At 44.5% G+C, this 25751-nt stretch overlaps 1 protein-coding gene across 1 annotated transcript in view; it reads left to right on the forward strand.

Annotated features, from left to right (window-relative positions):
* Positions 1-31: 31 nt before the first annotated feature.
* The window catches only part of DPYSL2 (dihydropyrimidinase like 2), a 100046-nt gene continuing 74326 nt past the window's right edge, over positions 32-25751 (forward strand). The window contains exon 1 of the mRNA XM_012775349.2: positions 32-467. Coding sequence (XP_012630803.2) covers positions 114-467 — 354 coding nt within the window. The 5' untranslated portion in view covers positions 32-113. The remainder of the gene's footprint in view (positions 468-25751) is intronic.

The following is a 25751-nucleotide window of genomic DNA, read 5'->3' on the forward strand; positions in this document are numbered from 1 at the left end:
TACACCTTGCGGTAGGCAGAGCGCGGCAGCCGCGGCAGCAGCTAGGGGTCTGTGCACACAGAGGGGGAGACCTAGACGGACGGACGGAGACGACCCTCCCCGAGCCCCGCGCCATGGCCGAGAGAAAGCAATCCGGGAAGGCGGCGGAGGACGAAGAGGTCCCTGCCTTTTTTAAGAACCTGGGCTCGGGCAGCCCCAAGCCCCGGCAGAAATTCTGTGGCATGTTCTGCCCGGTGGAAGGGTCCTCGGAGAACAAGACCATCGACTTCGACTCGCTGTCGGTGGGCCGGGGCTCGGGGCAGGTGGTGGCTCAGCAGCGGGACGTCGCCCACTTGGGCCCGGACCCGCAGCCGCCGTACTCCCGGCAGGGCGGTCGCTCCAGCGGGGAGCCATCTGTTGAATCGGCTCGGAAGGTGGAGATCCGGCGGGCCACGGGCAAGGAAGCCCTGCAGAACATCTACGACCAGGTTGGTATGGGGGTGGGGGGTGGAGACGAAGGACCGGGCGCGGGGATCGCCCCTCCCTCACCCCCTTACCCCGGCGCGACCGCCTTCTTGCCCCGCCTTGAATGTCGCCTCCCGCATCTGCACGCGCACCGCGCCCTGCCCGCCCCTTCCCCGCGTAGGGTGCGGCGAGGCTCGGGCTCGGCGGTGGGCGGCCGTGCGCCCACAAAGGCGGCCCGCGGCTCCCAGAGCCTGGGAGGTGGGGGGTGGGCGGAAAGGACGGGCCGATCCCGGTTGGGGGTGTGGGGTAGTCTGGGAGGGGGTGGGCGGTTCCATTCTTCTTAAATCCTCCCGGGCGGCTTCCGATTGCAGCTGTGGCTGGGTGCCCCACCCTTTTTTGATGCAGCTCGGAGCGTGCAGGGGAGGGTCTGCGGGAAGGCCCGCGGGCTCCCCGGGGGTCGGGAGGGAGGGGCGGGGGTTCGGGCGGCCGCTCCCGATGCACCTCCTCGGGCGCCTTCTGTGCGCACATCCGAGCTCCGAGGCCAGCACCACGGTCAGCGCCTCCCCGGACCGCCTCGGAGGATCTCACCACCCTTGACTCCTGTTCGCAGCTTGAGAAGAGCGAGGGAGGCCGTGGAGTCACCCGAGGAAACCAGGACGCTCCTAAATAGCCCATGTGGAGAACAAAGTTCCGCTGAGTGTCTCGGCAGGGGCTCCCCGGAGCGCTCCCCTGCCGCTGTGTGCGAGCCACTTTGGGAACCGGGTTGCGTTCAAATGGTAAAAAGGACAAGGGGGAGGGACCCCTCACATTTAATCAAAGAAGATTAACCCCCCTCTGCCGTGTTGATGGGGAAACAAAGAAGGCCCATTTGGCTAACCATAACCTTAATTTCAGAAAATGTTTGTCACCATCTGGGAAATATGAGCAGTGGGCATTGTAAGTGCAGTTGTCTTCTCACTCTATGATTTTTTATTCATCTGGGTGACCCTTATCTTGGTGCAATTTTTTCACATCCTTACTCTCTCTATTGATAATTTCACAGTGCAGAATATTTTCATACTTGTTCTCGGTTTCTCTCCCCCGCCCTTTGGTGAAGATGGAAAATCAATCAATGAATGGTTATTTATTGAACATCTATTGTGTGCCTTGCCTGGTAGGGCAAGCGAAGGATAGTTATAAAAAGTTCAAGAGAGGCCGGGCGCGGTGGCTCACGCCTGTAATCCTAGCACTCTGGGAGGCCGAGGCGGGCGGATTGCTCGAGGTTGGGAGTTCGAAACCATCCTGAGCGAGACCCCGTCTCTACTAAAAAAAATAGAAAGAAATTAATTGACCAACTAAAAATATATATACAAAAAATTAGCCGGGCATGGTGGTACATGCCTGTAGTCCCAGCTACTTGGGAGGCTGAGGCAGGAGGATCGCTTGAGCCCAGGAGTTTGAGGTTGCTGTGAGCTAGGCTGACGCCACGGCACTCACTCTAGCCTGGGCAACAAAAGTGAGACTCGAGTCTCAAAAAAAAAAAAAAAAAAAAAAAAAGTTCAAGAGGTTCCTTCTTTTCAAAGGGCTTCCAGAGTAGTGGGAGTGGTCTGCACACATTCACTGAGGGCTTCCAGAAGCATTGATTGGACATTCAGGTTATGTGCTCACATTGACAGCTGTTAGAGAACAATTAAGAGTTGACAGAGGTGATAACAGTGGGGGGCATGATGTGACCTTTTTGATGCAGGATGCATCCCAGGGCAGTTTTGCAGCTTTTGACTTTCATAGGACCAACCAAGAAAGATAAACTCATTTGCTGTCATTTTCAAAAGGGGAGGCAACTAAGTGCTTAATTTATATGCACCCTCCCAGCCCTGTCCTCTAATTTATTCCTATAGGGGAGTGTCTCATATCCATATTTCACTAGGGGTCAACAAGAACAACCTACATCCAAAGAACTAGCTTTGTTCCAAGGGATCAAACAATTGAAGTAAAAGTTTCTAATGACGTAACTTGTACCGAAAACTGGGTGTGAAATACTTCCCTACGTGAATAGAGATCCTTTGGCATCGTGGTTGAGCGAGCAGCTTCATGTATGGCAAGTTGTGCTGGTAATTCTAACGTCCTAGAGGGAGCAGAAAAAGAACTGGGGAATGAAAAAGAGATGGTATAAAAAATGGCAGATCAGGGACAAGGGTTGATAATGGCCATCCTGTAATGATGGCAGTGAATTAAAACTCAAGTTTGAAAGATGTGATTTCACTGGGGTAAATAACGCATCTCTGTTCTTGTCCATTTTTAGAAGCTTAGATGTTTGATCATTGGAGCTTCCTGTTTGAACACTCCCTGAATTTAATAGAAATTTTAAATTGTAGACCTAGGGCACATGGAGGGGGAGATTTGAAGAGAAAAATACCCAACCAAACCCAACCAAACAAGACAGTTTCAGCTTCTGCGGTCTACATAGCCTCAGTTGCTTAGTTGTTCTGGCTTGGCCTTTCTGCAGTGCCCCCTGAATTTTCACCTTTAATCTGAGCTTATCACATAAGGGCTGTTCTGTGAGATTTTGTCATTTCTGACTTAAGAGCATTTGCCTGGATTGGTGCTTGCAATGTTTGAATATTTCAGGTCTATACAAGAGGGAAAAGGCATTGGGTGTACATGTGTGTATAACAATGGTGATTTCCAAATGTGCGGTTGGGGCCACCATTTTGACTGAATTGAGAGGTCACCACTTAGTTTTCAGCTAATGAACTGAGTGATTGCTAGCATCTCTGTGCATTCCTATCAGACGCCCTGGCACAGAGAGAGGCAGGGGAGAAGAGAACGAGCGGGTCCCGGGGACCCCCGACTCACACCCTCCCTCCTCCCTGGCCTCTGTACTTACAAGTGTTGTTAATGTATGGCCAGGAGCAGCTTTGCTCACCTGTTGCGCTAGGGGTCCTGCTGTTCCTCTGGCAAGGTTTTGGAAGGGAGGGAACAGGCTTCCTTAGCCTGGATGCCGCATGGCCCATGGGACATGAGGGAGATTGAGTGCATGCGTTTGCACTGGCTAAATGAGATGTGCTGCAGAGCGTGGGCAGGTCAGCACCAGAAAGCTGGGTGTGGCTTGACCTGGGGTGTCAGGTTTGGGGGAAGGGAAGGAGCTAGTATAGTGGATGTGAATGAGGAAAGCTTCTATCACATGCCTCTCTTTTCCCTTTGGGCTGCAGTGAGGTTCCATTGATGACCGGACTTCCGTTGTGAAGGACTCTGAGCCTCCTGAAATAGATGCAGAAGGGCCACTCTGTTGGCCCAATTCTTCCTCGCCAGTGCCCCCTGGGTCCCTCAGCCTCCTCCGTGCCACCCCACACATGGTTTAGCCAGAATCAGCAGTGCAGCCAGGGATACTGGATCATGAGCACACCTTCCAAAGGGCTTCCAGGCCTTTCTCCCAGCAGCACACACGCTGCACAGGATAGAGTGATTCTCCTCTTCTCCAGGGCAGGTGCCAGTGAGTGCACGGTGCAGAGTGCTGCTGAACTTGGTGACATCACCGAGCCTGTGAAATGCCTTCTGATGTTCCCTTCTGTCTGTGTCCCCATCCCCTCTCTCCTGATGTTGAGCATCTTCCAGCCCTGGCTGCCCAGTGCTCTGCCGCCTCCTTCCTGTCCAGTGCCATCCCCACCCAACCCCACAGGATGCCCCTTCTAGATCTTTCTTCCTCCAAATGGCAATAGGCTCTAAAACCACTCTTCCCCTCTTTGACCTCCCTTCTCCCATTCGGAATCCCTTCCTTGTGTTAATCTTAGTTTTATAGAGAAATCCCAGTGATTAAAGTTATCTACCTCCCTGTGAATGACTGATACCCAAGTTGCCCCCCGGGACACTTGTTTGGTAATGGACTAGCTTGTTAAACGAAACGAAAATGAATGTCTGGTTAGTGGAATGTGTGATGGAGATTTGGCTGGGAGCCTAAAACCAGGCTTTAGAGGTTGATACATTTGATACTTTAGAGGTCTTATTGGTTCAAAAGAGGAAATGCAAATATGATCGTTTGTGTGTTCCGGATCCCCAAACGGAAGACCCACCTGGGATGAGATGGGCTTCCCCAGCCTGGGGCCTTAGGCCTGGGTAGAGCAAAGCTCTCACCAGCTAAAAAGCTTTTATCATCTTTCCCGTGTAGCTTAAGGGTGGAGAGAGAATTGCTGTCACTGAACCACCAGTGACAACATCTGGCTAGGACTTTTGCATAGCTGCATATGTAATGTGGCAGAGTTCACAAACTCGTGGTTCTGTGCCATGGGAGTCGGGGCTGGGCGGGGCAGTTTTTCCGGCCCTGGTAAAAGACAGGCGAGGCATTCTTAGGTGTCATTTGGTGCAAGTGTCCCCTCTCTACTTTCTTAAGAAAGAAGGGAAAGTCAGAATCGATCATGGATCCCAGTGTATACTATCATTAAATGTCAGAGCTCGAAGAGACCTAATGATTGTTTCATTGCCTTATTCTAGAAGTGAACAAAGCCATGCCCAGAACACTGCTTTGTCCCTTGGAACCCAGGAGACTGTCCTAGGACTGGGATGGAGGTATCTTGCTCTCAGTCCACTGCCACTGCAGTCCTGTACCAGGAAAGGCAACTTATTTATGTAGCATTTATAGAACTCCAGAATGTGCTTTTACATTCTAGATAATACATTTGAGAATGCTTAGAATATGATATTTTAAAAACTTGCTCCAACACCCTCTGAAATGAGCATTATTCCCTTTTCTATAAATAAGAAAACTGAGATTTAGTGATATTTACTGACCTAATTCCTAGGGTCTTGCTATTTAGTAAGTGTGCGAACTAGGATTTGAACCAAGATTTCCTAACCCAGTCCGGTATTTCTTCTGACAAAGAATTCCATGCTGCTTAGTTCTACCGCCAGAGATATGCAATAAACAAAAAGGTACAATTTAGTTTTGCAGGCAAAATATTTTATATCCTGTTAAACTCCCTATTTTCTATGGGTTAAGCCCTGTGCTAAAATGCTTTGTATGTACTATCTTATTAATCCTAAAATGACTCAATAAAGTAGGTGCTACTGTTGTCCTTACTTTGCAAAAGAAACATCTGAAAGTAAAAGAAACTTGTACAGCAACTTGCTAATGAAAAGCCAGAAGCAAGATTTGAACCCAGGACTTGTGACTAGAAAGCCTCTTAGTCATTGTATTGCTTTGTATATTAATTTTTTTCCTCATCTTATCTCTGAAGAACTAGCTCTTGCAAAAAAAAGTTTGGAGTGCCTGCTTTTTTTTTTTTTTTTTTTGCAATGTATTCTTTGAAGCCATTTATATATATAATGGATTGCTGATTTGCCTTTGTGCATGTGCCCTAAACTGGTAATGTTCTATCCATCTTTTTTTTTTTTTTTTAAACACAAAAAATGTCTTCAAATATTACTGGGACACAAGCCAACTCTGACAGTATGAATGACATGCTTTTCTAAGATTAGAGCAATGCGATGACAATATGATTTTTTCTACTTGATATAAATCATTGTCTTAGTCAGTCAAGCTGTTGCAACAAATTAACATAGATGGGGTGGCTTAAACAACAAACATTTCTCTCTCACCATTCTGGAGGCTGGGAAGTCCAAGATCAAGATGCTGGCAGATTCGGTGCCCGGGGAGGGCCACTCTCTGGTTTCCAGATGGCCATCTTCTTGCTGTGTTCTCCCATGGTGGAAGGGGTGAAGGAGCTTGCTGGGGTCTCTTTTATAAGGGCATGGATCCCATTCATGGAGGTTTACCCTCTTGACCTAATCACTCCTTAAAGGCCCCACCTCCTTATACCATCCCATTGGGGCTTAGGGTTTCCACATATGAATTTTGGAGGGGAAGATACAAGTCCATAATAGTAATGGACTTCAAGCAAATAAAACTAATGCGGGTCAACAATAGAAGCATCGGCAGGTGGAGCTGATGGACAATTCAGTTTAGTTGGTTGTAGCCCCTGGTAAAACCTAGTAGCTTAGGTCAAAAGCTGCACACAAAAACGGTCTTGTGTGCAAGTGCTTGGTCTTGAAGGTGGTTTGGGCTTGTTTTTGAGCGTGTAGAAACAGCATGCACGGCCGATTCCGACTCCGAGGGAGCTCTGCAGGGAGGACAGGGTGGGGAGTTGGGCCGCCCCGCGCTGGCTGTGTGAGGTGCACAGTCATCTGACCTCGGCCGCCATCCGGCCGGCCTAGGACTCTGTAAGGCTCCTTCTACCCATTTCCTCTAGAGGCTCTGAAAGAAAACTATCCTGCACCCGGCTGTTCTTCATCTTCTTCTTTTTTCTCTTTAATTGAGGCAACATTCACATAACAACAAATTTTCATTTCGACCATTCTGAAGTGTCCAATTCAATGGCTTTTAGTACATTTGCAGTGTTGTGTAACCATCACCACTGTCTTATTCCAGAACGTTTTCATCACCCCCAAAAGAAACCTTGTACCCATTAAGCAGTCACTTCCCATTACTCCCTACTCCTGGTTGCCTCTGGCAACCAGGAACCCACTTTTTGTATCCATGGATTTGCCTATTCTAGACATTTCATGTACATGGAACCATATAATATGTGGCCTTTTGTTTTTGATTTCCTTCACTTAGCGTAATGTTTACATGGTTCATCCACCTTGCAGCAGGTATCAGAGCTTCCTTTTTTTTTTAATGGCCAAATCATATTCCATTGTTTTGTGTATATCGCATTCATTAGTTTTTCCATTCTTCAGTTGACGGACATTTGGGTTGTTTCCACCTTTCGGGTATTACGAGTAAGACTGCTGTTAACATTCTTTTTGTGGGTTTTTGTTTAAACATATGCTTTTCATTTTCTTGCCTAGTGGAATTGCTGGGTCATATGATAATTCTACGTTTAGCTTTTTTGAGGAACTTCCAAGCTCTTTTCCATAGTGGCTGCACCATTTTACATTCCCACCAGCAATATTTGAGGGTTCCAGTTTCTGCAGATCCTCCCCAACCCTTGTTATTTTCCTCGTTTTGATCATAGGCATCTGAGTGGGTGTGAATTGGTATCTTATTGCGGTTTTAATTTGCACCCCCTAACAACTAATGATGTCCATCATCTTTTCGTGTGCTTGTTGGTCATTTGTGTACCTTCTTTGGAGAAAGGTCCATTCAAATCTTTGCCCCCCCCCCACCTTTTTTTAGTTGGTTGTCTTGTTGTTGACTTGTATGAGTTCTTTATGTATGCTGAATACTAGTCCCTTATCTGATGTAGGTTTTGTAAATATTTCCTCCCATTCCATGGATGGTCTTTTCACTTTCTTGATAGTGTCCTTTGATGCACAAATGTTTTTTTGATTTTGACGAAGCCAGATTTATCTATCTTTCCTTTTGTTGCTTGTGCTTTTGGTGTTACATTGTTACTGGCTGTTCTTAAAACTGCTGGATCAACTGGAATCTAGCAAGGGAGTTCCAGGAACTCATTTCCTGGAATCATATTCATATAACGAAGTCCTTGGGGAGCTTTAAAATTCATTTGTAATAGCATTTGTGTTTTGTGCACTGAATAAGCCTGATCATTCTGCCTCATGATCCTGTTCATGTAAAGAAAATCCTTTCTTTATGTATGCACATATATATATATATATATGCACACAGACATACATATGTGTCTCTATATATTTTTTTAAATAAAATTAAAAAGTTGCTTTTCAAACCAGTGATTTGAGAGTGACAAGGATGAAGGAGGCAGCAGCCAACAGGCTGAATTAATAATTAATTAATTTGACAGAGTCTCACTCCATCACCCTGGGTAGAGTGCAGTGGCTTTATCATAGCTCACAGCAACCTGAAACTCCTGGACTCAAGCAATCCCCCTACCTCAGCCTCCCAAGTAGCTAGGACTACAAGTGCCTGCCACCATGCCCAACTAATCTTTTTCTATTTTTAGTCGAGACTGGGTCTTGCTCTTGCTCAGGCTGGTCTTGAACTCCTGACCTCAAGCGATCCTCCCACCTCAGCCTCCCAGAGTGCTAGGATTACAGGTGTGAGCCACTGGGCCTGGCTAACAAGCTGAATTTAACCCTTAGCACTCACTTGCTTTTTTCTCAATTCCTTTATTCTACTCGGGATTTAATTTTTTAAATACCCCAGATTCTACAAAGTGCGGCAGTAGAATAAAAAACTGGAGTTTCTTTTCATACAAACTTATTTATTTGGATTTTTTAATATTTCAAATTATTGATACATTCAAAGAGTAATTTTAATCTCTATAATTTTTCATGGTGTGAGCTGCTACCGATGCTAACCGTGTCGAGTCACACTCGACATCTGAGTGCAAAGGGTTAAAGAAAATAAATTTGGGAAATTGAATTCAATCAAATTTTTTTTATTGTGATAAAATACCCATAACAAAATTTACTATCGTAAGAATTTTAAGGGTGCAGTTTAGTAGTGTTAAGTATATTTGCAGTGTTGTGCTACCAATCTCCAGAATTCTTTTCATCTTACAGAACTGGAACTCTGTACCAGGGGTCCTCAAACTTTTTAAACAGGGGCCAGTTCACTGTCCCTCAGACCGTTGGAGAGCGCCACTGTGGGCACGGGACAGCACGCTGCTAAGCGGGACAGGCAGCGGTGGCAAAAACACCCGCAGGGCCAGATAAATGTGCTAGGCAGCCATAGTTTGAGGATGCCTGCTCTGCACCCATTAAGTAACCACTCCCCACTCCCCACTCCCCACTCTCCCCCTAAGCCTCGGCAACCACCGTTCTACTTTCCGCCTGTATGAATTTGACTACGTTGGGTGTCTCATATAAGTGCAATGTGTCTTTTTTAACCAGTTTCTTTCTCTTAGCATAATGTCCTCAAGGTTCATCCATGTTGTAGCGTAAGTCAGAATTTCCTTTTCAAGTCTGAATGGTATCCCATTGTATTTATAGACCACATTTTGTTTGTTCATTCATCCATCCATTGATACTTCCACCTCTTGGCTATTGTGAGTAATGCTGCTGGGAATCTGGGTGTGCAGACATCTACTTGAGACCCTGCTGTCAAGTCATTTTCTGACATGTTTTCTGCCTTTATTGTCATCTGACTTCAGTATTATGCAACTATTTCCCTGCATTTAAATTTGGATTTAATGTTCACTTACATTTTGGATTTCATGTTTACTTACATTTTAATCTGGTAATTAAGTTTTGCCTTTAACTTGAAGTAAGAGATAACTTAATTTTCCAAATAGTTTGCCACATTTTCTAATGGCATTTAGAAATTATATAATCCATGTTTTTCCTACTTTTAAAAAATATGCTTAACCTTTATATACCTGGATCTGTTTTTTGGCTTTCTGTTGTGTTTCATTGATTTGGTAGATCAATACTGTTTTACTTACTGTAGCTTTTTAATAGCTTTACTTTTCATTTTCCCCACCATTCAAAGGCATTTTCCGTTAAAGATATTTAGAATTATAAAATCCTAGTATGATTTTTACCAGAATTATATTAAATATATATATTGAATTATGATGAGATGTATTTATTTTTAAGATAGATAGCTTTTCTACCTTTGTTTATATTATGTCTTGCCACTTATTTCAGATATTTTGTTTTATTCCTGTTAGAATAAATTTCCTGTTAGATTTATTCCCAGATGTTTTGTTGCTATTGTGAATGGGAAATTTCCCCATTGTACTTTTATAATAGTTTATATTCCAGGAGACCCTGGCCTGAGGTCTTTTTTTTTTTTTTTTGAGATAGGGTCTCATTCTGTTGCCCAGGCTAGAGTGCAGTGGCATTGTCACAGCTCCTTGCAACCTCAAATTTCTGGGCTCAACTGATCCTCCTCCCTCAGCCTCCAGAGTAGCTGAGACTACAGACTCAGCTACTTTTGAAAAAACTTTTTGTAGAGACAGGGTCTTCCTATGTTGCTCAGGCTGGTCTCAAACTCCTGGCCTCAAACGATCCTTCCACCTTGGCTTCCCAATGTGCTGGGATTACAGGCGTGAGCCACTGTGCCTGGCCTGGGGTTTTATATTAATTAGCAATAGGTCACCTTATTAAGCTCACTCTTGGTTTGAATAGTTTTTCCATTGATGCTCTTTTGATAGTTTGATTATCTGTGGCTAATAATACACTTTTTTGCCAATGGTTTTATTCATTTTTTTCCTAGTCTGATTATGTTGGCTAAAACTTCTAGAACTATGATGTAATATTAGGGTTCCTGGGTTGATTCCTGACTTTAATGAGAAGGCCTCTACTCTTTCATCATTGTTTGAGAGAGATACTATCATGTGAAAGGATCTTTTTTTTTTTTTTTTTTTGAGACAGAGTCTCACTTTGTTGCCTGGCTAGAGTGCCGTGGCATCAGCCTACCTCACAGCAACCTCAAACTCCTGGGCTCAAGTAATCCTCCTGAGTAGCTGGGACTACAGGCATGTGCCACCATGCCTGGCTAATTTTTTTAATATATTTTTAGTTGTCCAGCTAATTTCTTTCTATTTTTAGTAGAGACGGGGTCTTGCTCTTGCTTAGGCTGGTTTCTTTCTTTTTCTTTTTTTCTTTTAGCATATCATGGGGTACAAGTGTTAAGGTTACATATATTGCCCATGCCCCCTCCCCCCTCGAGTAAGAGCTTCAAGCGTGTCCATCTCCCAAACATTGCACATCTTACTCGTTGTGGTTGTATATACCCATCCCTTCCTCCCTCCTCCCACCCTCCGGACACCTGATAAATGTTACTCCTATATGTCCACTTAGGTGATCCATTAATACCAATTTGCTGGTGAGTACATGTGGTGCTTGTTTTTCCATTCTTGAGATATTTCATTTAGTAGAATGGGTTCCAGCTGTATCCAGGAATATACAAGAGGTGCTATATCACCATTGTTTCTTAAAGCTGAGTAGTATCGCATGGTATACATATACCACATTTTATTAATCCACTCATGAACTGATGGGCACTTGGGTTGTTTCCACAGCTTTGCAATTGTGAATTGTGCTGCTATAAACATTCGAGTGCATGTGTCTTTTTCATAAAGTGACTTTTGATCTTTTGGGTAGATGCCCAGTAGTGGAATTGCTGGATCAAATGGTAGATCTACTTGTATTGCTTTGAGGTATCTCCATATTGCTTTCAGGCTGGTTTCCAACTCCTGACCTTGAGCAATCTTCCCGCCTTGGCCTCCCAGAGTGCTAGGATTACAGGCATGAGCCACCGCACCCCGCCAGGATCACCTTTTAATTGTTACTTGAGCATATTGCCAATGTCCTTCAGCCAGTGACCACCAGGAACACACCTGCCATTGAATCAGTTGGGTGTATGACTTGCTGCAGTGAGGGAGAATATAACACCATGGGGAGCCAGGGGCGTCTCTGTAGGAAGGTGTTAGAAGAGAGATTTGGGCTTTTGTTGGGTGATTTTGGGGGTCCAAGGAAGCAAGCTTTCCCTCTGGATTGGGTGCTGTGAGAAATTGGGATCAATTCTATGACTGGGTGTCTCAGTACATCTTTATAGGATGGCAGATTGGACTCAGGCCAGAGCTGTAATTGATAAAGAAGCAGTGGTCACGCATCTTAGTTACAGTGAGGGAGTTTGGCATTTTGTGGCTTGAGAAATGTTCATATGTTATTAGATATGACAAGGGAATGGTCTTAGTTTTGCCCTGTCTGTTCTGGACAAGAGTGGCCTTGTCTGATGCTGATGGTCTGTGAACACTCAGCTCTTACAGCCAGTGGCAGATCAGCCCTAGGGAACTTTTTTGTTTCTTAATATCTTGTCATATTTCCATTTCTGTTTTGGAGGTATCTTTCTATCCTCAATTGAAGACACCAAATAGTTTCTTCAAAGTTATTTTTTTTAAGGATGATGTCTCTTATTCCTTGCTCTGTGGTAATTTTTTATAAGCTCAGTATACTTCTCTTTTTTTCTTTTCATTTTTTGAGACAGAGTCTTGCTCTGTCACCCTGGGTAGAGTGCGGTGGCATCATCATAGCTCACTGTAGCCTCAAACTCCCAGGCTTAAGCGATCCTCCTGCTTCAGCCTTCCGAGTAGGTGGGACTACAGGTGTGTGCCATGACACCTGGCTAATTTTTCTATTTTTTAGTAGAGATGGGGTCTCACTCTTGCTCAGGCTGCTCTTGCATTCCTGAGCTCAAGAGATCCTCCTGTCTCAGCCTCCCAGAGTGCTGGGATTACAGGTGTGAGCACCGTGTTCGACTTGTATTTATCTTCAATTCAGGTGAAATCCCATCAGAATCCTCTTCAGCAGAGGAGTGTGTGGATTGTCCTCTCTTTGGCCCCCATCTTGACAAGTACCAGTCAGTTCAAGCACCAGCTTCTTGTCCAAGTTCCATTTTCTGTTGCAGTGGTGTCAGATTCTGGCTTTATATACCCCAGTCACATTTTAAGAATAAATTTGGGGAACCATTTAAGGGTTGCCAATTTTTTATGTTGCCAAATAAGGACATTTAAAAAATTACCATTTAGCATCATCTCATAAAATAAAGGACATTTTAGCACCAAAACCATAAAGGGAAATTAACCCCAGCATTTAAAAATATGCATCAATTGAGCTTTATGAAAAGTTAAGTGTATTGTCTTTCCTTCTCTCATTTTGACCCAGATTTGTGAACACTTTGCCTCAGGCAGCCTGGTGTGAGCTGCCAGGTCAGCTTTAGTTGAGGGGCCCCTCTCAGCTCCCTTTGTCGCCCCCCCCATCCTTTTTCCTGCACCATCCCTTTGTAGCAGCTGTGATCTCAGTTAGACAGAGTGACACATGGTCCCTTGCAGACCAGCATGGGCAATCCTTTCAAAACGTACCTGGGATTTGTTTTAATCAGGTGTGGGAAGGCACACAGGTATGGAAACGACTGTCATGGAGGAAAAAGTTGATACTCGCAGATCCTAGAACCAGCAGGCACTGCACGCTGTGCAGGGACACAAGCGGGAAGCACCAGGTCGGTCAGGGGACAGAGGGAGCGAAGGGAAGATGTGGGCAGGGGAGCCTGTATTATGGTTTCTGGGCAGGCATAGCAGAGGCAGTGTAAACGGGTTCTGGATGGCTAGTTTGGATAATTTTGGTGAGCCCTGGGGCATAGAGCTGTCTCTAGTTGACTGCCACCATCCCTGGGGTGATTAGGGCAGGTGGGTAGTGACCTCGAGTTTAAGAGCTTCCTAAAGGAGGAGGATGGAGGCATGGGCTCTGGATGGGTTGGTTTGCACATGGAAGTTAAGCCCCCAGACAGTCATTTTATTGTCTAGGAACTGGCTAGCCACCAGAAGGACATTCTTTCTAGGGTCAACAGAGCCCCAGATGTCAAAGCTTCAGAAAAACAAAATAATAAGGTGTGATTCATATGGCAATACTAGCTGGCCATAGTAAACCTGTGATTATTACAAGATTCTGGTCCTGGTGTCTGTCGATCTAAGGTTTACAGAACTATTGGTACTTTCATAGTTTTATGATCTTCATTACTATTTTAGTTGGAATGTTGTATCTGGAGCCAAATTGCTTTTTAATTCATAAATCCATACTTTTGAAAACTTGATGTATGTTCAGAGTTATAGTCGCATTACTAAAAGCAATGGAGCCAAAACCTGTCCATTAAACTGCTGAATTTTAAAATTTAAATTAATTTTTTTTTTCAAATGAACTAAATTTCTTACAGGGCATAAGATTATGCCAAAGCTGGTAGTGAAGTCAAGATAGCTAGAAATAAAATCAACTAAAAACAAAACTATCATCTACAGCTCTGCTCACTAAAATCTCCTCCAACTTGAGTGACAGAATTAGCAAAAACAGGCTGGGCGCGGTGGCTCACGCCTGTAATCCTAGCACTCTGGGAGGCCAAGGCAGGTGGATCACTCAATGTCAGGAGTTCGAAACCAGCCTGAGCAAGAGTGAGGCCCCATCTCTACTAAAAATAGAAAGAAATTAATTATCCAACTAAAAATATGTAGAAAAAATTAGCCGGGCATGGTGGCGCATGCCTGTAGTCTCAGCTACTCAGGAGGTTGAGGCAGGAGGATCGCTTGAGCCCAGGAGTTTGAGGTTGCTGTGAGCTAGGCTGACGCCACGGCACTCACTCTAGCCCCGGCAACAGAGTGAGACTCTGTCTCAAAAAAAAAAAAAAAAAAAAAGAATTAGGAAAAACAGAGTTTCCAGGTAGAATCAGCATTGCCTCATCTGCCCATGAGTTCATCCAGTAACTGTGGGCGCTGTAATCACTGCGTTGTCTGGGCTGTCTCGGCTTGTTGACAGCACAACAGCAAAAGTATATCTTTGTGATGTTACTTCATGTAGTAACCTTTAATTGGTCTGTGGCATTTTTGTTTGCATCCTAATTGATGCAGACTCTGAAATTATCATGGAGCATTCAGGAATGGAGCCCTTCATGGAATTACCTGGGTTTAGAACCATATGGAGCAAGGTAGAGACATTCTGCAAACTTCTCAGGCCCCATAGGGCTCTGTACTATTTCTAGGACCCTTTCATATTTAACATTCTCGCCATTTGCTTCTTTATCCTCTCTTCTGGCCATGTGGTTGGGTAAGAAGATGAACTTCTGTCCAATGTTGTGTTTCAAAGCTTAATTCTTGAGATTTCCTTGAATGTCCCTGGAGAATCTAATGTGCAAAAGATTAGGATGAGTTTAACAAGTTATAGTGAGCTTTTGTGTTATACCAGGTGGTGGCTTTAGCAATCACCTACTTCTTTTAGATCTGGTTCCTCAAAATGGGCATCAAAATAATAACCCCATGGGGTTACTGTGAAGACTGAGTGTTGAATGTGAAATGCTTGGTCCGAGTAGGGACTCAGTCACTGCAGCTCTCACTGTTGTACAATGAGGAGGTGACGGGTGTGTGTATAAATAATTAGACACCATTGGATGAGGGCCTCAGCACAGGTAGGGAAGCATGGCTGTGGTGTGAGGTGGGAAGGGTTTATTCTCTTGTGTTAATAATGTGGACTACAAACTACAAATGGGCATTCAATGCTTTCCACTACAAACACTTTACATCTTCTCCTTTCTGCTCAAGTCTTACACACTCTTCCCATTTGCCTTCTCTCAGTGGATGGCTTCACTTTATTTATGGGGACAGGGGACAAAGAGGAACCCACTTGTCTTTTTACCACCGAGCTTACCATCTCCAGTGTGGTTACTGCCTTCCTCTTCCTTTTTGTTGCCCACAGCAGAAGAAAGCTCCCTGCTCTGCCTACGCCATTTTGTCCCCTTATGCCCTGGGTACTGTCCCTTCCTGAAACCTTCCACCCTGAGAACCATCCCTTCCTGCCTCCTGAAACCATCCACCCCTGTCACTGTTGTCTCCTGCCTCAATTCTGCCATCGTACCAGCGTCTTTACCATCTCCATTCGACAAAACAACAACACGACTCACAAAATCCTGCTATTTCACTTCTCTTCTTCGTGGCAAACTTTTCTGAAGCCCTGTCTATACTTACTATCTCTGTTTCTTCATCTCCTATTCACTGTTTTTAAAAACTAACCTTATATACATGACACAGGAATATATTATTAGACATAGAGATATGGCTAACACCTGCTTTGACCAAGCTTGTCCCCTCCCCTGACCAGAGGTGACCAAGGTTTATCTGTCCCTTTGCCTCCTTCTATCCTCATTCCCACGTATTTATACAAGTATAGGTCCTTGGGGTAAATGTGTAGTGTTATTTCTGTGTGTGTTTTATGTAATGATATCAATATATGCCAGCAACATGCCCCTTTTCTCTCTTGGTGTTTCAGGGGTCTATGGTAGCATATACAAATTATATTATTTCATATAAATTATCTTTTAACTGCTGATACTAATAATAATTACTAATATTTATTGAGTGCTGACCATGTCCCAAGCACTGTTCTAATTGCTTTACATGTGATTATTTATTTAGGACTTTCAATGACCCTGGAAAGTAGGTATTATTATCTCTACTCTAATGAGGAAACTGAGGCATAAATAGACTAAGTAATCGGTTAAGATTATGTGCTCAGTAGGTGATGAAGTCAGGATATAAAATCTGGCATTTGTGGCTCACACCTGTAATCCTAGCACTCTGGGAGGCCGAGGCACACGGATTGCTTGAGCTCAGGAGTTTGAGATCAGCCTGATCAAGAGCGAGACCCTGTCTCTACTAAAAATATAAAAAATTAGCCAGGCATGGTGGTGTATGCCTGTAGTCCCAGCTACTTGGCAGGCTGAGGCAGGAGGATTGCTTGAGCCCAGGGGTTTGAGGTTGCTGTGAGCTAGGCTGACGCCACGCCACTCTAGCCAGGGCAACAGAGTGAGACTCTGTCTCAAAAAAAAAAACAAAACAAAACACCAAAAAACAAAAAAATCAGGCATTTGACCTCAGAGCCTGTTTCTTACACACTACCATGTTCTATAGTATGAACATATCATAGCATAAATAGACACTTTTCTGTTGTTTCTGGTTTTTACGTATAATAAACCATGCTTCAGGGACCGTAAGTGTGGGTGTTTCTCTGTGGCAGACACTGTATAGTGAAACTTCTGGGTCATTGGGTAAGGACAGTTAACATTATTATAGACATTGTCAAATCACCTTATACACCCAGAAGGAGTATTCACCTTACACACCCATCAGCCATAGTGGAGCATACCTGTTTTCCCAGGACTTTACCAACACTTGATATTAAACTTAAAATTTTTGCCTATCACATGGGTTAAAAACGTCTCTCCTAATTTTCATTTGCCTTTGAAATGACGCTGTTGCGTGGAGCATCTTTTCATATGATTACTGATCATTTATAGTGCTTCTTTTGTGAAGTGCACGATTTTGTGAAGTGCATGATGGGAATATTTGTCCTTTCGTGCCGGTGTGTGTGAGCTGTTCATATATCTCAGGTACCACATCTCACCCTGCGACCCACTGCAGCGTGGCTGCTATGGTGCTGAAACTTGTGAAGGTCATAGTGTCCTCCATGGAGGGAATTCACCAGTTCCTCCCCTGTCATTGTCTTACTCTGTAACCCAGTCCTTTCTGACCGTGCCTGCCGTGGTGGCTTTGAGGACAGAGGGGCTGGTCAGGGAACAAACGTGACCATGAGATGGCGGTAGACACATTATTGGGGTGGCACTTTGACAGGTTGCCTTGGGGCGAGGGAGGAGCCCCTCACAGCTGGAAGACCTCCCAGAGACAGGGATGTGGGACCAGCCCCCAGAAGGGGAAGAGAGCAAGGGAACCCTGGGGAAGAGGGGCATCCTGTGGGGTGGGGGCGGGGCTTATGCATCTAGGGGATGTCACCCAGCACATGGTGGGGAGTCCTGGGTCCCGGAGCTCCGAGAGCAGCAGTGGGTTGAGGTCTTTCACAGCTACATAGCTTACGTGGCTAGCAGATGCTGCGTGCAGTTTTGCAGAGTATGCAAAGCAGGAAGGCTCTAAATAGCTTAAAATATGCTCATTTGGGCTATATTTAGAGCAATTAGATGTGCAAAAATTGGAGTTTGATGCCAGTGGGCTTTGAGCCAACAGTCCTAGTCTGTGTGAAGAAGTAAAAAGCGTAGGGGCCAACGTACAGGGCGCTCTTTAGCCCATTTGTACAACATCCTCATATTTGAAACACTCCTCTTCCGACTTCCGTAATGCCGTGCTGGTTTTCTTCCTAATCAACAGCTTTTCCCGCAGTCCTGTGCTGACTCACGCTCCTCCATCTGTCCTTTAAACCTGTCAAACTTTTTGGTCTCAGGATGCCTTTACATTCTTAAAAATTATTCAGAACCCCAAAGAGCCTTTGTTCATATGGGTTATATCTCTCTATATTTGCCATATTGGAAATTTAAAGCTGAGAAATTAAAAAATATTTATTAATTCATTTAAAAATAACAATAAACCCATTATAAGTTAATATATTTTAAAATGAAAAATGACTCAAAGGACCTTCCGATATGTCAATTTCATCTTCTTCTTCATCTTTAAGTGTAGACAGTATAGCTATGTGTTTAGATGCTGAATCTTCAGTTCACTTTTTTAAAAGCTAACAATCCATCCTTAAATATTGAAAGATGATAAATCAGTTTTCTTTTGTTTTAGAATAGAATGTTATTCTAAATAATAAAAGTCTGAGATAAAATTTAAAAATTTAGAAAAGATTTAAAAATTTTTAAAAGATATTGCAAAACAATACAACAAAGTGTACTTGGTTCTAGTTATGTTTCCATGCAGCCTCAAGAAAACTTTGGGATTTCAATTAACTGTTTTTTTGGATGACAATGAGCCTGCAGAGATTATAGCAAGTATGTAAAAGAGAGCTGGTAAGAACAGAATAAAATCCTGAGAACAGAGTTAATCTCTTATAACCTAAACCTATTGCTTTAGAAAATTCTAGAAATCATAAGAATACAAGACATATTTCATTAGCTGTTGGAGCCATGATATTATCACACATCATGTACCCATTGGAAAACTTCCCTGTACACTCATGAGAGAATGAAATTGAAAAAGACAGATTACGACTTAGTATTATGATGGTAATTTTAATAGTTCTGATCTCCTGGACCTCCTCTTAAGAATTGCTGGAGTGAGTGCCTTTTTTTTTTTTTTTTTTTTTGAGACAGAGTCTCACTTTTTTGCCCAGGCTCGAGTGAGTGCTGTAACGTCAGCCTAGCTCACAGCAACCTCAAACTCCTAGGCTCAAGTGATCCTGCTGCCTCAGCCTCCCAAGTAGCTGGGACTACAGGCATGTGCCACCATGCCCGGCTAATTTTTTCTATATATATATTAGTTGGCCAATTAATTTCTTTTTATTTGTAGTAGAGATGGGGTCTTGCTCTTGCTTAGGCTGGTTTCAAACTCCTGACCTCGAGCAATCTGCCTGCCTTGGCCTCCCAGAGTGCTAGGATTACAGGCATGAGCCACTGCGCCCGGCCTGGAATGAGTGCCTTACCACACAGACCAGAGCTTAAATCTCCTGTCTGCCTGGATAATGTCATCCAATCTCATAGCTTCAAATACATGTGCTAAATGACTTCAAATTTATATGTCCATCTCAGACTTATCTACTTGCCTATCCAACATTTTCACTTATATATGTAAGAGACATCTCAAAATTTATATGCTCAAAGAAGAACTTTTGATTTCATCTCCCAATCTTCCTCAGTGCATGGCACGACCTGCTTGGTTGCTCAAGTTCAACATTATAGGACTCATGGGTGTCCCTCATCCTTCGTGTTTATCCCATCAGCAAGTCTGTAGGGTTTATTTGCAAAACATCTCAAATTAATTGACTCCACCCATCTCTAGCTTAGTCCCAGCTGCCTCGTATCTCACCTGGACCATAGCAATATCTCCTCATCATTGCTGTTGATCCAGCCTTGTGCTGCGATCATGCAATTGTTGCGCAGCAGCTACAGTGATACTTAAAAAATGCAAATTAGATTGTGACATTCTTCTGCCTAAACTAGTTCTGGGTTTAGGTTTGGATTCCCAACGGCGTTTCCTGGTGTGGCCCCAACGTCGCCCACCCCCTTCCTCATCAGGATGTTGTTGCTCAGACTTCTCTCTTCCTTAAACTTGGCAATCTCTCTCTCATTTTCCATCTCTGCATGGTTTCTTCCCCTGCTCAGAGTGTCCTTTTCCCTGCTCTTTGCATGGCTAGTACCTTCTTATCCTCCAGGTCTTAATATAAATGTTACCTTGACAGGGAGGTCTTCCTGCAGAAAGCTCCCCCAAAAGGCTTTCTTTTATCTACAGCAATACCATCCAACTGAAATACGGTGGGAGTCACACGGCAAACTCAAATAGAACTTTAAACTTTCTAGTAGCTATAATAATAATAATAATTAAGGAATGTGTAAAATTAAATTTAATATTTTATTTAATCCCATATATCCCAAATATTGTCATTTCAATAGGTAATCTGTACAAAATTGTTAATGACATCCTTTACGTTTTTTTTCATGCTAAGTCTTTGAAATCCGGTATGTGCTTTGTTTACACTTACAACACATCTCAGTTTGGACTAGCCACACTTCTAGTGGTCAGTAGCCACATGTGGCCAGTGGAAACTGTACTGTACCGGACACTGCAGCCTTAATGTGATACTCCCTTTTTCCTCCTTTAGTTACTATTTTTTTCTTTTGAGACAGAGTCTTGCTCTGTCGACCCAGCTAGAGTGCAATGACATCATTATATCTCACAGCAACCTCAAACCCCTGGGCTCAAGTGATCCTCCTGCCTCAGCCTCCTAGTAGCTGGCACTATAGGTGTGTGCCACCACACCTGGCTAATTTTTCTATTTTTTTGGTAGAGATGGGGTCTTGCTCTTGCTCAGGCTGGTCTCAAATTCCTGACCTCCAGCATTCTTCCTGCCTCAGCCTCCCAGAGTGCTAGGATTACAGGTAAGAGCCACAGCGCCTGGCCTCTAGTTACTCTCTATCACATCTCTGTTTTTTTTTTTTTTTTTTTTGAGACAGAGTCTCGCTTTGTTGTCCAGGCTAGAGTGAGTGCCGTGGCATCAGCCTAGCTCACAGCAACCTCAAACTCCTGGGCTCCAGTGATCCTGCTGCCTCAGCCTCCCGAGTAGCTGGGACTACAGGCATGCGCCACCATGCCCGGCTAATTTTATATATATATATATCAGTTGGCCAATTAATTTCTTTCTATTTATAGTAGAGACGGGGTCTCGCTCTTGCTCAGGCTGGTTTTGAACTCCTGACCTTGAGCAATCCGCCCGCCTCGGCCTCCCAAGAGCTAGGATTATAGGCGTGAGCCACAGCGCCCGGCCCACATCTCTGTTTATTTCCTTCATGGCCACTGTCCTGATGTTCTGGGGAGGGGTTAGAGTATGGACTTTGTAACTAGACCAACTGTGTTCAAATGCAGGTTACACCATTTTCCTGCTGCTGATCTGACGAGAGTTACTTAACATTTCTGGGGCTTCGTTTCCTCATTTATTAATCTAATATACAAGTAGTCCCAACTTAGGGTGGTATCATGAGGAAGTTCAGTGTTTAAATAGTGCCTGGTATATAGGAAGTCTACACACATGGTAGCTGTTATTATTTACTTATTTAATATTGGTCTTCCTCCCCTAGATCATAAACTTCATGATGGCAGAAGCCATGTCTCCTTTGTTGACTTTGGAACTTCCTGTTCCATGTGGACATAGACGTGCTCGATATCTTTATTGGATTAATTGAATGGATGGATGGATGGACGGAGGTGGGCTGGGGTCAGGGTTTTCAACATAGGCAATGTGCTTTTTAAGTTTGGCTTTGAAACAAGAATAGAATTTCTGGTCATGAAGAAAAAGAGACCATGGGAGGCAGAAAGAAGAGAATAAACAAAGGCGTGGAGTTGAGTGGGTGCATGTTATTTGACAAGAACACTCTGTCTAGCTAAAAGGTGAAAGATGAGGGAGGAGTGAGCAGGAAAGGGAGAACCATCAGGAAATGAAGCTTCAAAAGTATGTTGGGAGGCCGGGCGCGGTGGCTCACGCCTGTAATCCTGGCACTCTGGGAGGCCGAGGCGGGCAGATTGCTCGAGGTCAGGAGTTCGAAACCAGCCTGAGCAAGAGTGAGACCCCGTCTCTACTATAAATGGAAAGAAATTAATTGGCCAACTAATATATATATAGAAAAAATCAGCCAGGCATGGTGGCGCATGCCTGTAGTCCCAGCTACTCGGGAGGCTGAGGCAGAAGGATTGCTTGAGCCCAGGAGTTTGAGGTTGCTGTGAGCTAGGCTGACGCCACGGCACTCACTCTAGCCTGGGCAATAAAGCGAGACTCTGTCTCAAAAAAAAAAGTATGTCGAGGCCAGTGGAGGGCCAGGGAGGTTGTGCTAAGATGCTCGAGTTTTATTATACAGCTTGCGAGGGCAGATGCCAATGGTAATGGTGTTTCTGTCTTAATTTCTATTTCCCTATAATTTTTTTTTTTTTTTTTTTGAGACAGAGTCTCACTTTGTTGCCCAGGCTAGAGTGAGTGCTGTGGTGTCAGCCTAGCTCACAGCAACCTCAAACTCCTGGGCTCAAGCGATCCTCCTGCCTCAGCCTCCCGAGTAGCTGGGACTACAGGCATGCACCACCATGCCCGGCTAATTTTTTGTATATATTTTTAGTTGGCCAATTAATTTCTTTCCATTTATAGTAGAGACGGGGTCTCGCTCTTGCTCAGGCTGGTTTTGAACTCCTGACCTCGAGCAATCTGCCCGCCTCGGCCTCCTAGAGTGCTAGGATTACAGGCATGAGCCACGGCGCCCGGCCTATTTCCCTATAATATTTTTAAGAGGCATTATTTTTGTTTTCTTTTTTTCTTATATGAGTTTTCCCCAAGTTCCTATTAAAGTTACTATTAAAAAGTTACTATTAAAATGTTATGCTGACTTTTAGAATTTAGATGCTGTTGTTATTTCTGTTCTGGAATGGTTTCAGTAACATTAGATCCACCTGCTTTGAGGGTCTGATGGGCCCGAGGGCCATCTTACACATGCTGGCTTTGACTCGGATTAAAAGGGGGAGTCCCTGGAGGATTTAGCAACGTGGAGTGACATCGTATGACTTAGGTTTGGGACAGGTTACTCTGGCTGGTGGGGGAGCACAGAGAGTGGTGGGAGCTTCTGCAGCATGTCACATGGGAAGTGGCTTGGACATGAGTGGGAGCGGTGGGGATGGGACGAGGTGATTGGCTACCGATAAAGGAGTTGCTGAGAGATTCTGAGTTGGAGGGTGGTGATGAGGAAGTAGGAGAACTTGAAGATCTCTAAGTTGCAGTTTGGATAAAGTGACATTCGTGATCCAGTGCAGGAGGGGAAGCAGGTTTGGAGAGAGCCAATAAGCTTTGGGTTGGTCATTTTGAGTGTGAGGTACCTGCACAACATTTATGTGGGTGTCACACAAGGGCTTTAAGTGAAATACCACAATTTCAAAACCGAGGTTGGTTGCAGAATAGGAGCAGTCAAATATCAAACTTAATAAGTGAGTCAAGAAATGAAGTAGACCTTATTTGCTGCTCATGGAGACTGGAATGCCAAGGTTGAACACAGGTAAAGGGGTTGCCAGAATCTGCTCTGAGGAGTGTCTTAGTCTTTTGTGTGCTGCTATAACCAAATACCCGAGACTGGGTAATTTATAAAGTAAAAGAATTAATTTTTTTACAGTTCTGGAGGTTGGGAACTTCAAGATCAAGGTGCCATCTGCAGAGGGCTATCTTGCTGCATCTGCACATGGAGGAAGGCAGGAGGGCAAGAGAAAGCAAACCCACTTTTGCAAGTCCTTCCCATAGCAGCATTTATCCATTCTTAGGGATAATGGATACATTATCTGCTGTCATGACCCAAGTACCTTCCATAAGGCCTCACCTTCCAACACTGTTGCAGTGGGGATTAAGTTTCCAACATATGAACTTTGGGAGACATAATGGGTGGGCAGGAGGAGAGAGGCCTGAAAGGAGGTTAAGAAGAAGCTGCCAGAGGAGCAGCACCAATAGCAGAAGAGAACATGGTAGAAAGAACACTGATTTCAGAGCCATCTAGAGCTGGGATGAATCAGTTATTTAATTCTGGGCTTCGGTGGTAACTAATCTGGGCTGTGATGCCACATAAGAGAGAGAGAAAGAACCTCTGTTCCATAGCATCTTTCAGATTAGCCCAGAAGATTGGAGAAAAGTCCACGGTTTGGTATTTGCTGGTGTTTAGTAAATGGCTGTTTTATGTTAATTTGTGTTTTAAAAGTCAAGACAGGGAGGAGAGAGAAGGACATTTCAAAAGGTGTATGATGGCCAACATTGTCAGATGTGTAAAAGATGAAGTAGGATGTGACCTGAAAGGACATCACTGGATGAGGCCTAAGACAGAACCCCCTTGTAAATTTTGTGCCTTGCAAGATTGTTAGACTCAAGTCCTTGTGTAGCTCTATTTTATAACTGAGACTTTTGTGTAAGGTGTTTGTTTATTTATTTATACATCCTTCATTACTTTCCCCATCCATCTACCCACTCAGCTACCACTATCCATCTATCCACCAACCCAACTATCATCCATCCATTCTTCTATCCCTCCACCCACTTACCCATTTATCCATCCATCCATCCATCCATCCATGCACCTACCTATCCATCATCCATCCATCCCTCCATCCAGCCATCCAGCTATCATTTATCCATCCATTCATCCATCCAGCCATACACCTACCTATCCATCCAATCACCACCTATCCATCTACCCACCCACCCATCCATCCACCCACCTATCCACCCATCCATCCATCCATCCATCCATCCATCCATCCATCCATCCATGCATCTACCTATCCATCATGCATCCATCCCTCTATTCATTCACTCATCTTTCCATTGATTCAACCATCCATCCATCCATGTATCCATGAATTCATCCATCCTTTCATCCATGCACCTACCTATCCATCCATCCATCCATCTATCCATCCACGCACCCACCCATCCATCCATAAATTCATCTATCTGTCCATCCTTTCAGAATTTGTTTGCCTATTATATGCAAGACTCTGAGATAGATGGGCACTATTATATGGTAGGCACTGAACAAAGTATAGTTTCTGTCCGCAGAAGCTTACTGTCTAGGAGAAGGAGACACTGTATAAAGAAATAGAGCAGGGAAATGTTTCAGGCACTCTGCCAAGAGTGTGAACAGGGCCCATTGGAGCACTACAGAAAGAGTGGCCAGTTGTACCTGGGGGCTCAGGAATGGCTGCACAGAGGAATGGCAGTGTGAGTGGTCAGAGAGGGCCTGGGCGTGCTGGGAGATGCAGGCACAGAGGCCACAAACAGCATGACACCTCTGGAAAATGTGAAGATGACACCCTGATGAGGCAGTGGGCTTGGATGAGGGATGGGGAGATGAAGGGCATCACCTCCCACCTAGTCTTTCCAGCCCCCAGTATTCCTTTCTTCATTTAGTGCCTGATCATCTTAAAGTGGCCTTTTCCCCAACCTAACTCCATTTCTAACCTCCTAAAGGAAGAGAAGGGAACTCCCGAGCCCTGAGGATGTGTGCGGGCACCCAGTGTCCTCCCTGGTTTGACTGCAGTGCCGACATAGGTTAACCATCACCCCCAGATGTAGAATTTAGCTTAAGGCTCACAAATGAGACTGGCAGTTGCTCAAAGCACAACTATAGCTGGCTGTTTGTGCTTTCAGTGATTTCCTTATCACTTAAGTCCTAGAAAGGGTCCCGTTTGGTTTCTTGAGAGACACTGGATGTGCTCAGGAGTTGGAAGAAGAACAGTTTTCGGGTTGGTGACACTCGGGGTGGGGAGCCCCCCCAGGCTAGGGCAGAGGGGCACAGCTTGCCTGGGGCTGGCAGAGCTGTGGGTGCGGCAACATGTGCTGTCAGCCTGTGGCCTCTC

This window comes from Microcebus murinus, chromosome 24, assembly GCF_040939455.1.
Source record: "Microcebus murinus isolate Inina chromosome 24, M.murinus_Inina_mat1.0, whole genome shotgun sequence".
NCBI classification, from domain to species: domain Eukaryota; kingdom Metazoa; phylum Chordata; class Mammalia; order Primates; family Cheirogaleidae; genus Microcebus; species Microcebus murinus.